Source organism: Patiria miniata, unplaced genomic scaffold (assembly GCF_015706575.1).
Source record: "Patiria miniata isolate m_02_andy unplaced genomic scaffold, ASM1570657v1 HiC_scaffold_16, whole genome shotgun sequence".
NCBI lineage: Eukaryota > Metazoa > Echinodermata > Asteroidea > Valvatida > Asterinidae > Patiria > Patiria miniata.
The window spans coordinates 2,082,858-2,096,403 of NW_024037054.1; the positions used below are offsets into that span (position 1 = coordinate 2,082,858).

The window sequence follows — 13,546 nt, forward strand, 5'->3', positions numbered from 1 at the left end:
AACATGATACGCGCGCGTCAATCTCCATAAAAGGGTTGTTTACATCTTACTCGCCAGCTGAACACTCCATTATTTTGCAAGAGGGATGTTTCAAAAAGCATAAAGTGAATTTGTTGAACAAAATCGGGATGTTTTGAACGAATTATATGATTTTTTCTTACCGAAAAGGTATTTATGAATGGGAATAAATATGTGCTGCGTCGGTATTTATCACTCTGTTTAAGACCACTTAGAGTCTGGGTGCTGATAATTACCCTCGCCTCGGGCTCGGGTAATTATCAGCACCCAGACTCTAAGTGGTCTTAAACAGAGTGATAAAAACCTCCGAAGCACACATTTTTCCCTTAGTAAGAAGCAATTAGTCACCCCAATACATGTTTAAATCTCAGCAATTTTTCGAAGCAATGTTTCCATGGTGATCATTTCAGCGAGACCAAAGCTGATGTCAGCTTGTGTTGTCCCCCGTAATTCGTTTCTTTTGTGTGCAAAAAGAAATCAATTGTTTGCTACTCAGCATTGTGAATGCATTATATTTAGTGCCAAAAATGTTTACTTTCTTATCTCGGGGAAAGGCATCATCTTCAGATCTGTTTATTGCAACTCATGTGTTTCCTGGCAGGATTTATGTTGACATTAATGTACGTTAAGCCCTAGCACCACCTGCTACTGACACTGTAGATGTTAATATCTTGATCCTTAAGTTAACATACAGTTTGCCCTTGCAGTAATTTACATTTGGCCAACGTGTGTATAGGCTTACTTTTGTGTGTTCCAACAATCTTTAAAAAAAAAAACATGTTCAATTTTTTCACAAATACATGATGTTTTGCAGTTCCCCCTTGATAAAGTCATTGCTATAGTTCATGTAATATTTCCTTTAAGAATCTGAAGCCCCTACTCGTTGTGTTAATCAGGTTTTTTCCAAGTAAAATTTTCTTGATTTTTTGTTCAGAAAAGTACGGGTGTGATCGTATCAGTTGGGGGTCAGATCCCCAATAACTTGGCTCTGCCTCTGTGGAATGATGGCATCAATATACTGGGGACAAGCCCTGTGCAAATCAACAAAGCTGAAGAAAGGTAGGGTATTCAACAACTGCATTTCAAACAATGCAGTCACATCAGTACGCAATTTCAATAAATTTGTTAAACCATGGAACCGTGGTCAGAGTGATTTTAGCGTGTGTTCTTTGCTAGCGCTTTTCTTCAAAATGGTACAATGGATATACATGAAACTTCACCAAATATGTCCAAAATACCAACCTGTTAACATTTGCACTTGTTTTGATAATTGTTACATGTTTTTGATATTTTCCTTAATTTGGGTCCAGATCATTCTGACTCGCCCTGTATAGAAGGCTTACAAAAAGAAAACAAAGGCAAAGCTTCTAGAAGCCTTACCTTAATGATTGAAATTTGGAAAGTAGAGAAACATTATCCAACGTCTGAAAAGATGTGAATGCTTGTTTAAAATCCAGACGCATTGAAATGTATTGTGGCATTGCTCCTCCATTGGCAGGTCCTTGTTTTCAGCCATTTTGGATGACATCAACGTGAGTCAGGCACCCTGGAGGGCACTCTCCTCATTGGTAAGTACTGTCTAGAAGGGGGTTATCAAGAGTATTCACTGGATTCCAAGTACCAGACTGAAGTAAACCCTGTACTTATTGAGTAACACACTGTGGGCTTTGTGCATGAACAATAGATGGTGCCATGTGACACAATTTGAGAGCCCCAGTGGAGGTACGCACGACTAATTGTATTCCTAATATGCACAAGCAAACCTGGCGTGTTTTCACATGAGCATCAGGCGCCATGGATTCAAGAACCTCTCCCAGTGGTCTCCCCCAACTCTCTCTTTGTTAACTGTTGAGGGGGTACTAGTGCACGGAGTCCATAGGCCAGTCCAGGCACGGAGCCTTTGAAGACTTACAGTAGTCCCTAGCTATTGTTCAAAGTAACGCACCGATATGAACACACCATAGAGTTATATTAAATTACAAGAGCGCTAACTCATGTACAAAGTGATGCCTGCTGGGCGCATCCATGTTTGTGCACAAACCTATTGAGAACTAGAAATGTTGTACGTATTTTGTACGTCTAATTGCATATCTGCGTTTTTATTCCATACCAGTGTGTAATTGAAGCCGATACGTCAAAAACCGAAACGCACTATCAGCAAATGAGCGTGTGCGTATCCGCTGCAGCCTTGATTAACCGTGTTTTTTTTTAAAACGTACAGCACGCTTAAGAAGTTTACGTACGTTCTACTTGCGCGTTGCATTCAGAGTACACTTTCAAAATTCAATCTATCGAATTTCATTACATTCTACAAACACGCACATGAATTCAAAATGTCTGCGCCCAGGACGGCTTCAAAGCGTCTCCGCGCGCAGAATGACGAGTTGGCGTTCTAGTAATTTAATATAGCTCTATGGAACACACCGATATGTACTGTCAAGGAACACCGTGACAGTACAACAGCTCTATAAAAACCGAAACGTTTTGGAATTATTTCTTCAGGATGAAGCTCTAGACTTTGCAGCCAGTGTCGGCTACCCTTGTTTACTGCGTCCTTCATTTGTCCTGAGGTAAGAGTATTTTTCCTGATAGCTCCATTGCATAATTTATACAACATTTGGTTTTGCTGTCAATTTCGGATATGGACGGATTTGGGGGTTAGAATTTTATAGCAAATATTGTTCCATTAATGGTAGATTAGATCATTTGTCATTTGTGAATTTTTTCGTTTGAAAAAACATAAGTGCTCAGAATGTAAAGACAGGTGCTTAACAACTAACCTGATGAAGTTTTAGCTTAATGAATGCTGTAGATTCCGAGAAAACAATATTCTAGGATCTCAATTTCAATTCAAAAGTTGCTGTGACATGTTTTGAATTGCGCCCGAAATCAGCGTCCAGGACACCAATTGCAGCTACGAGATGTCATACACTGAACCGACGAATAATAGCAACCGTGTGCGTGTGTGTCGTATCAACGCTTGCGTGCACCCATTCACGAATTCAGTCAATTCGGGGCAGTTCCCCCCCCCCCCCCCTATTTTTTCCAATGATGGTTCAGCTGAACCAGCGTTGGAAAATAATACAAAATTCCACTTGTAAATGACAGCATACCAGGTGCCATGATTTCACAGGATGCTTGAGACTATTATTTACTTACTGTCAAGTAAGGTATTTTATAATAATTTGGTAGTTAGGTTTTTTAATTTTTACAAATGTTGTACATTACTGTTAATCAAATGCCTTTATGGTAAAAACATCAAATGTCTCTTTGTAAACCAAAACCATAACTTTGAATTCAGTCCGTTTTTATGAAGCCCAGCCCACTGCACATGTGGGCAGCGTACAGCTTGAGCACCCACCTTTCAGTACCACACTGATGCGTAAGTGCATACATGATGGACTTCTGTCAGCTATTTGGTTGCACAATCATGACTGTGTCCAAACAACACAGGGCAGTGTTGAATGGGTTGCTTAATTGTAGGTAACATTGATCATTTGATTTCATTACAATTCCAGTGGCTCAGCAATGAATGTAGCCTACGGCCCTGATGAACTGAAGAATTTCCTCGCCGCGGCAACCATGGTATCCCAGCAACATCCGGTCGTCATCACAAAGTTTGTTGAGGGCGCTAGAGAGATTGAGATGGATGCAGTTGCACAGAATGGAACGGTAAACCAATATATATATCAGTCAGTTTTTGAGTTCGTTTTGCACATGTTTGCTCAACAAAAGATGGCCTGATCATTCACTTGTACAACGTTATGGGAAGGAGATTGGTAGTGTTGTCACCTGTGACATCATGCATTTCAGCTGGCAGGCAAAACAGCCACCCTAGCACCTTTCTCATGTTATTTTGCCACATTGTACCATAAATCTATAAAAAAGAATTTAACTACCCACATTTCAATTGATATGCGTGCACTTCAGAAATTCAGCACCACATGACCACAGCATCAAGTTTTATAACAAATGTGACATGGTCTATGGCATGGTCTATGGCATGGTCTATGGCAAAACACTGAATCTTCCGTCAGCATAAATTGGCAATCAGGTTTTAACATTTTTGTAAAAAATATTCCATCTCTTTTGTTGTTCCATTTTCAAGACTTGTTTTCAAGGCTAATTCCACAAGTTATGTACACATAATTTATAAAGACTATAGTTGCTCAAAGAGCCGTTTTCAAAAGTCAATTTTTTTTTATAAAAAGCTGTTTCTTGGAAAATGGTCTTAGTCTTACTTGTCCAGGAATAAACCAACACATCCACAAAAATGATGCAGATTTGTGTCACATACTGAGCTTATATGAAAACACAGAATGCTTTATTGACAAATCAGACAAAATCTCGTTAGTGTTTTTTGATCCTCTGGTTTTGACATGTTTGTTTATCATGACCAGGTTGTTGCCCATGCCATCACGGAGCATGTAGAGAATGCAGGAGTCCATTCTGGTGACGCCACACTCATACTGCCACCACAGACCATCAGTGCTGAAGTCATCAACAAGGTTTGTCATCCATGTTGTCACTGCAAAAAACAAAATCACACCCTTTTTCTTTTCTAAATGTAAGGGATGTAGGAGAATATGCATAGAGGAATATGCATATGATGAATTTTGGGAGAGGAGATGTAGTTTTTGTTTGCATGTTTACATTTATTTTCAGTGTTTAATTTTTCTAGCAAACTCTCATGCCTGACAAGATTCCTGCCCTCGCATAATGATGAATAATACATATATGCTTAATAATGGAGTTATTGTTTGCAGTTTACATTATTGTATTTGGGTTGCAAATTCATAAAGGTTATTCATAAATATGTTTGAACAGGTTTACTAAATTGTACTAGATTCGTATTAAGTTCTTGAAGAACATAAAATACCCTTTTCATTGAAGTCAATATGCTTTGTCCATAGATCAACGAAGCTACTGCTAAGATAGCCAAGAAGTTTGAAATCTCGGGACCGTTCAATGCTCAATTTCTGGCCAAAGATAATGACATAATGGTAAGTAGTCACACAGTGTTGCAGTTGTGTCAATCACAAGACCTCTTGATGACAACACCAGTCAATCCCAAGTCACTGAGCCCCAGATCAGGTAGCTAGTTATTCCAGTGAACTGTGGCAAAGGCATGCCTGTGTTAGTTTTCATCCCCTGTTACTCATGAATGGATTTGTGACCAGACTTGTGATGGAATCAGAGACAACCCTGGTGTAAGAATGCTCTAACCTAAAGCAAAGCAAATCCTGTTGGATTACTCTTATGTCAGAAACCAATCACAGAGACCTGTTTAAGATAACATTGGGTTTTCCCCTCACCAGGGTAATTTTAGTAGCACCTTATACTCAGTGTTGTCGGAGAACATGCGAGAAAAAAATCAAGGGACTTGAACCCACCGTCTGCTTATGCCCCTCTCACACCAATCCAAGACCAGTGCGAGGTCACTTCGGAAATGCAATTTTTTTCAACAGTATCTGTGGTCTCCTTTTTTAGTCCGTTTTTTGATGCCAGCACGTTTTTATCCACATTATCTCTGTTTCGGGCCAAACAAAGAGTATGGTTGGATTGCTAAGGAATTTCTGTACTGATCAGTCGTAATTTGAGCAAGAGGTGCCCAGTAGTTTTTGAGTTAAACAAAAAGTATTAAGGGGGGACTTTCTTTTTTGGTTGAGTGAATGAGTGTATAAAGTATGTCTAAATTGGAATCTCTCTTTCACATGTTACTGAAGCTTGGAATAATGACTGGTTACCAATAGCTGCACATATTTCCAGATTGGTAACATTGAAGTTTGGTATTCGAACTTACCTGTTGTTCTATCAGAGTGGGTTCACACTTTTGTATCAGCATGCAGTTGTAAAAAAAATCATGATTCAGCTGCTGGCCCATCCATTGTTCTTGAGCCAGACTTGCTCCTAAGTTTACAACAGAAAAAACTTTTTGCTGATATTTTTTACCATCCAGTAAGTGACAGATAAAAATAATGGCCAAAATCAACAAACACCTGCCTCTGTATATTTGAAAAAAATCTCCATTTTCTAATCTGATCTGATCTTCATCTGCCAGGTGATTGAGTGTAATCTGCGAGCCTCTCGATCCTTCCCCTTCGTCTCCAAGACGATCAACTGTGACTTCATTGACGTCGCTACCAGGGTGATGCTGAAGGAGCCCCTAGATCGCAGTATGCTGCCCTCACTGGACAATCCGTGCATCCCTCAGGACTATGTGGGTATCAAGGCCCCAATGTTCTCCTGGCCTCGTCTGCGAGATGCTGACCCACTGCTGAGATGTGAGATGGCATCTACTGGGGAGGTATGTAATTGGGTACTAGACCAGAAGTTTGACAAAGGCCAAGTCCTTTGCAATATGAGGGGTAGTGAGAAAACTGCCAGACAACAGTGGACAGTAGCACAGTAGCATAGAAACCAAAAAGGCACCAAAATGCCTTTGAAAATGGCTAAACGAAAATTGAAAAGAAGGTATAATGGGACACAATGGTGCATTTTCAAGGATTGCATTAAAAAAAATACATTGCATAGGCCCTTTTAAATTTGTCATTGTAACAGGCCATTAGCATTTTTTTTACTGAGGACACTTTTCATTCTGTTCATCTTTGTGGGAACAATGTGCATGATGCATATTAGCAAAACCTTTGACGCAGATTCACAGAATTCACAAACTCTTCTTTTTGTTCATCACCAGGTTGCTTGCTTTGGGCCAAATATCCACGCAGCATTCTTGAAAGCACTGCTGTCAACAGGCTTCAAGATTCCCAAGCGCAATATCCTCATCGGCATCCAGAAAAAGTTTGAGCCGGTATTCCTGCCAACAGCCCACAAACTTCACCAGATGGGATACAAGGTCAGACCACTTTGCAACACAGCTCTCGTTGTGAATGTTACCTAATTGCAGGCCACTAAACCAAGTCTGCTGCACCAGTAACTTTTACAAAGAGGGATTAATACTTCAGTTTGTTATAAGTCTAAACCTGCAAACTTTGGCTTCAAGGATCAAGCCCACACAAAAGAAATGAGTAAAATGATAGAGGATACTTCATCGTAATTAAGGCTCATGAAATTAAATCCACTCTGCGACTACATGTACATTGAATATGTTTTAGCTAAACCACTGTCTTTATGACATCAATTTAATATTAGCTGTTGACTGTGTATTTATTCTACCCTCTCTTTATTTAACTGTGCACATTTGTGGGTTTCAGCTCTTTGCCACTGAGAAGACAGCTGAGTATCTGAATGAGCACAACATTCAGGCCAAAGTGGTGGCCTGGCCACTAGCTGATCAGCATGAGAAGATAGATGCGCCATCAGCAATCAAGTAACAAAAACTGGGTTTTTTTAATATCCAAATGTAGTTTCAGTTTAAAAACCTGTCACTTCCTTCGTGTGGGTTCCCATAATTGAAACTCAACCCCAAAATTCAAATCTGATTACCCGGAAGTTGTCTAAAGAGCTTCATATCTTTACGGTGTAAACTGCAATAAACTGCAACTTGGGCAAGCAGCATCTGTCACGTGTTAAAGTGCACATAAACTTGAAATCTGTTTTAGTTTTACATGTAGCCTGTTTTTCATTTTGAAAATTCCCCACAAATGTCATTTGAAAATTCCTTTTTCATTGTCTGAGAAGTAACTAAGTAATTTGTAAAATTGGGTACGGTGTACCTGATCCCATAATCTAGCTCTGGTTCCTGACAGCAGTGGTCGGGTAATCGTGTACCCAGTTCCGATGGACACCCCTAGATTTCAGTATTTTTTTTCAAGAAACCCTTTTGAAATCTTAAATTCCTGAGGCTCACCATAAAGTTGTTTTACCTATAAAAGTTGATACAGAACAAAAGAAATGGGTATTGTATACCACAGACCCTATGTTGCACTGGGACCCTCAGTGACCCTCAAACCCTGTACCGATTATTTCATCAATTTGTCATTTTCTCCCCAATTTCCTAGATTTATCCAGAGCAAAGAGATTGATTTGGTGATCAATCTTCCCAATAACAACACCCGCTATGTGCAGGACAATTACCTGATCAGACGCTCAGCCATTGATGCTGGAGTACCTCTCATGACAAACTTTGAGGTAAGTCACCTCTACTTCCAATTAGGAATTGACACAAATCACAGTCTCCATGGCAGTGAGAACTGAAAATTGACCTAACTCATTGTTGTAAATATGGGTTCACTGAGTAATATTCAATTAGCAGAATTTGAAGTGAACATCAAAGATGTCATTTAGCAAAAACAAATAAAGACCAAAAAAGAATGAAAAAAGGGAAAGATAGTAATTGTTAAAAAAAAATTGTTTCCCAATAACCAGGTTACATTAATTTTGTTTGTAAAATATCTGACTTGATCTAGTCACCATTACATGTACTTTATTCATTTTAGCAGAGTAAGTATGACTGTCTTATTTACGACAAATGTGAAAGACATTGTTATTAATACATGAATAATATGTATACTAGGTTTTTTTTCCATACAATTTTATGGAAACTATTTTCTCGATAAATTTGAGTAGTATACAATGAATCATATCACTTGTGTAATATATTTTGTGTGCTAACAAAAACAGAATAGTGAAATGACAAGGAATTAGGGGAAACAACTAAAAACATGCAGGCAATCAAGTTAAAGATAAGGCTTATTTGCTATCAAAAAAATGAAAAGGGAATTTGTGTGCCTGTTTCCCCAAAGATAACTAGTTCTGCAGTGTTCATGGAAATCTTTTACTCTTGCTTGTCACTTGAAATAAATTCAGTTCTTAACCCAACTCCCGTGCCAATTCACTAATGCAATAATGACCCACAGTCAAGATGTAATCCCATTGTGTTTAGATGTGTCCCTCTGAATACTGTAAGGAGATTTTAACTCGCTGGAAATGCACTAATCCCTTTTTGACTCTTGGGGAACTGTCATATGTCCCAATTAACCACAATGGGAGAATTAAGAAATTACTTTAAAGGAAGTTGAGAGGTTTATGCACAGACGGTGTGGAAGTGTCTGTCTTTTTCTTTATCGATTTTTGAAGAAAAAAACACATGGTTTGCTGTTTGAGCAACCTACATCAAAGTGAAGCATTTCCATGATTTTTGTGCATTCCGAGTATTGGGAGCTGTATATATTGACATTATCAATTGATCAAAGTAACTTTGCTTTAAAATTAAAAAAAAATGGGAATTTAGACTTAGTTGTCATGAACTTCAGTTATGGTTTCTAACCTGCCAAGCTATTAAACATGAGTGATTTTGACTAACTAGCAAGACTAGTTTTGTATCACATTTATCTGATTACAAATTTGAACAGACTTTGAGAATGTGTATTTGTGCTGATTATGGATCTGCAACACTGGCATTGCAATCATTTCATTTGATCTGCTGTACAAAAATGAATGTTGAAAGTGTTTTCTAGGTGGTTGCATTTTTTTAAAACACACAATGTTATCATGTTTTCAAATAATTAATTATCCTTAATGACATTTCCCAGGATTTTCTTGGTATGATGTTGATTTTAGTCTGTTATTTTGCTGGCTGATCTTCCTATCAAAGGCATTTGTCTATTCAATGTTTACATTTTAGGTAAAAATTATGGATGCAAGATTCAGATATTGGCTGATTAGTTTTTCACTATGCCAACACAATTTGTATAAAATAACTTGTGGAAATATATAACAGTGAACAAATTCCAAATCTTAATTGGCATTAAATGAAATTCTTGAAGTGGATATTACACACATGGTTTGGGCTTACTGCTACAGTATGTGTCTGCTAGCTGCTATCTAGATTGTATTAATCATGAAAGGATATTGTTCATGACATTCTGTAGAAGGTGCTGCCCAATGCTCTTATTTATCTCCCCCCCCCCCCCCCCGATCACTTTTCTTTTTTCCAGATAAAAAACTTCCGCATGACAATGAACATGCAATTTTGTGAACACGTGTGGCACTGTCACTAGAAACCTAACTGTAGAAACCTAACTGTAGTGTCAGATGTGAGGGTAATTTGAGCTTTCCAGACTTCAATGGCTTCCTGTATCACATGCAATCGACGTAAACCATCATAGTATTTCTGAGGCATGTTCAATAGTGCAATTCATATGCCATTCCCACATACCTTCGAGGGTGAAGGTATTACAAGGATGCCCAATGCTAGCACACATATTGCACTGTTGAATGTGTCCCTGGTCTTTGCCAGTGCATCAGAATGTTGCACATGTTGTAAGCTTTAACTCTCAGTCTTTTTTCTCTTTGTATGTTTAGGTTGTGAAGCTTTTTGCACAAGCGCTGGACCACGTGGGTAAACTGGATGCCACGACGCTATTCCACTTCAAGAAGCCTTGGCACACCACGATGAAAACACAGCATTAAAGGCCTCCAACACCACGATGAAAACATAGCATTTAAGGCCTCCAACACCACGATGAAAACATAGCATTAAAGGCCTCCAACACCACGATGAAAACATAGCATTAAAGGCCTCCAACACCACGATGAAAACACAGCATTAAAGGCCTCCAACACCACGATGAAAACAGCATAAAAGGCCTCCAACACCACGATGAAAACACAGCATAAAAGGCCTCCAACACCACGATGAAAACACAGCATTAAAGGCATGCAGTTGGTCTGTATCAATCTTGCAGATCGCCCAGTCTCTCTTCATTGGACGCAATCTCTCTTTAGTTTGACTACAATTTGAAGTACAAGGGTTCTTTTGCAAAAAGTAAAAAAAAACACCTATTTTATTTTTTCAATAGACCTTATGCGTTGCCTCAGCAGGTGTTATTTAAATTTAGTCCCAATGAATGGACAAAAAGGTTTCATACATATCCCAGCTGTACAAAACCACCTTGACGTATAAGCTCTATAGACCATGTGCCCTGTGACATCAAGCTGACAGGCAAAGACAGGCAACCCAAACGTTGAAGCATCTTTTGCATGTGATTTGGCCCACATTAAATCAACAATTTTAAAGCATTCACATTTCAAGAGATAAAACACATGCAGGGCAGAAGAGCACCGTTTGCTGAAAGATAACGTCACGTGACCACAGCATGCAATTTTGTCACATGGTCAATAGAGGGAACCCTACATATCAGTCCAAAGAAAACAACCCTTGTAAGGCTACATTGTGAAGATTTCATTTGGATGAGTTGCTTTCAGATTTGTCAAAAGTGGCATTATCACTGGATGGATAAATACAAGAGTTTTACTGTAACCTGAAATATTTAATACCAGTACCTATCAGTATTCCTGATATTATTGAAAGAATGAAGCCGGACCTTAAACTTCATTTTCTTTTGTCAGCAGATTTAATTTCTTCAGTTTTAAACTGAAATATAACTGACAAACGTTTTAAGTGTTAACCTACAGAATTAACAAAGACAGAAAAAAACCTGCAAGATCAAAGATCACCTTGCGGAAAAAAGCAGTACTGCTTTAAAGGAAAAGAACAGGGTTGAATTTTTTTAGTATCTTAAGTCATGAGTTTTATGTATTTGTCCTTTGTGTCTTGGCTTTTATTATCTAGGAACGTTAGTGGAATTAGTTGTGGAATAATGGAATGGGCCTTATTCACGAGTTGGCCATTTTTGTCGAGTTCCCTGAACATATATCATTAATTCTTAACTGTAGAATGGGATGGCGCCAGACTGTTTTGCAGGCATAATGCAGCCTTTTTTTACTGTCATATTTTATAAAATCTGGCTTTAAACATTAGGGAACGTTTGATTACAAATTTTAAATTATTCATTGAAGTAGACTGGAATTAAGTAGAAATTAAGTTGGTTTCATTTCTCTACACAAGTTCCAAAAATCAAGATTTTACCTCACTCTCAATCCAATATGGCCGACTCATGATTAAGGCCCATTGATAAGTTTGCATTGTTTGTATGTCCAGGCTGTGTTGTAGTAAGGGTTAAAGGTGTATGTAGCTGCTCTTATAGAGCTAGAAATGGCAGCTTTATTTTTTGTAATAGAATTGTATTTTTATTTTGTGGGATTGTGAGGTTGTGGGCTTAACTTGCTTTTATGAAATATAGTCATCTTAAGAGATGTAAATGATGTTTGTGAGGCGTTTTAGTGAAATGAGACAGAACTGGGCACAGGCCGTAGCAGACAAAAATGCAAACAAATTACATTTGATTTTTAGATTTCTTCATATTTGTAATCGTTGATATATCTACTACACGTACAAGTATGTATGCTAAAGATATAATATAAAATATGTGGAATTAAAGTGTTTTAAGGAAAACAGTAGGCATCTTTCGTTTTTACAAATACAATACTCTAAACTGCAATGGCCTTTTTCTCAGTATTTTACTTTTCTAACATGTCGATAAATGCAAATTTTATACAGCCATAACTTGTCAACAAAATGTCAGGATGGAAGTGCAACAAACAGTATTGTAAGGAGAATTGTATTCTCTTTCCTGATACCTGCAAACCCTCATTTCGACCTCTGCCCAGTTCTGTGTCATTTTGCCAGAACGCTTCACATTTCTCATTGCAACATGGAAGGAATCCTGTATAGGGAAATGTGTCTAATTTGACAGTTATGGAAATGAAATAGTGGACATATAATTTGAGATATCTCTTTTGCGATATGAAATATATTTTGGGCCCTCGATACGTAAATGTTTTCAACTATATTTGCTAGAAGTGGTGAAGTTGTAATCTTCACCTATTTGGAATAAATGTTTTGAACATCTGAAATACAGTTTTGAATAACACAGGAAGCACAGATTTAAACTAAAGGTACTGTTGAGACTTCGTATGAAAAATATTCTTGAAGTACCTTTTAGGTATTTTCTCTTTGCAGGGTATAGGTTTTTCTGATGTAGCTTTTTTTTGCTCTGCATGCTAGTATTTGTTTTTAAACTAATGTTTTAGTTAACAAAATTGTACATCGCTTGTATCTTGTACTGAACAGATTTGAGAAGTGCAAAATAGAAGTGTATATTTTTACAACCACATATTAAGCAAAGGTTGAAAAAATGATATATTGTGTTGCTAATTAAGTTGGAGGCTACAAAGGTGATTCAGCATTAATGTGAATGATATTGGTATCCATATCACAGACTATGAAAGCATTCAATCTACAGAGATAAGTAAACAAGCAGAGTGTATTCTAGTTGTGATAAATTGTGTTTGTAAAGTGCTGTTGTGTTTGTGTCAGCACGTAAAACGGTGGTATTTGTGGCAGTGCACAAAACCACATCGAGACATGTTCAATTAAAACAACTTCTCATAAGATGGATTTGTTTTGCGTGGGGGTGATGTAAAGTCAATATTGGGTTTGCCCTTCACCGACGTATTTTTACAAACACTGTATACACAGTGTTGCCTCAGTGATTGTGAGGAAAAAAATCACTCGGGTGGGACTCGAACCCACGACCTCCTACTTACTAATGCAGAGAATAAATCAACTTCCTCAGACCCGCAGATTGTTTATGAATTTGAAAACATTATTGCGCCCTTTTTGCATACGGGATTGGCAAATAGGATTGTAACAAAGAAAATC

The 13,546-nt window shown here is 38.0% G+C and overlaps 1 protein-coding gene across 1 annotated transcript in view; it reads left to right on the forward strand.

The window, feature by feature from the left end:
- Nucleotides 1–13,282, forward strand: part of LOC119722643 (carbamoyl-phosphate synthase [ammonia], mitochondrial-like) — a 48,716-nt gene extending 35,434 nt beyond the window's left edge. The window contains 11 exon segments of the mRNA XM_038192865.1: nucleotides 953–1,077; nucleotides 1,517–1,586; nucleotides 2,521–2,588; nucleotides 3,537–3,690; nucleotides 4,419–4,526; nucleotides 4,932–5,021; nucleotides 6,080–6,325; nucleotides 6,716–6,874; nucleotides 7,233–7,348; nucleotides 7,980–8,109; nucleotides 10,285–13,282. Coding sequence (XP_038048793.1) covers nucleotides 953–1,077; nucleotides 1,517–1,586; nucleotides 2,521–2,588; nucleotides 3,537–3,690; nucleotides 4,419–4,526; nucleotides 4,932–5,021; nucleotides 6,080–6,325; nucleotides 6,716–6,874; nucleotides 7,233–7,348; nucleotides 7,980–8,109; nucleotides 10,285–10,392 — 1,374 coding nt within the window. The 3' untranslated portion in view covers nucleotides 10,393–13,282.
- The last annotated feature ends 264 nt before the right edge of the window (nucleotides 13,283–13,546 follow it).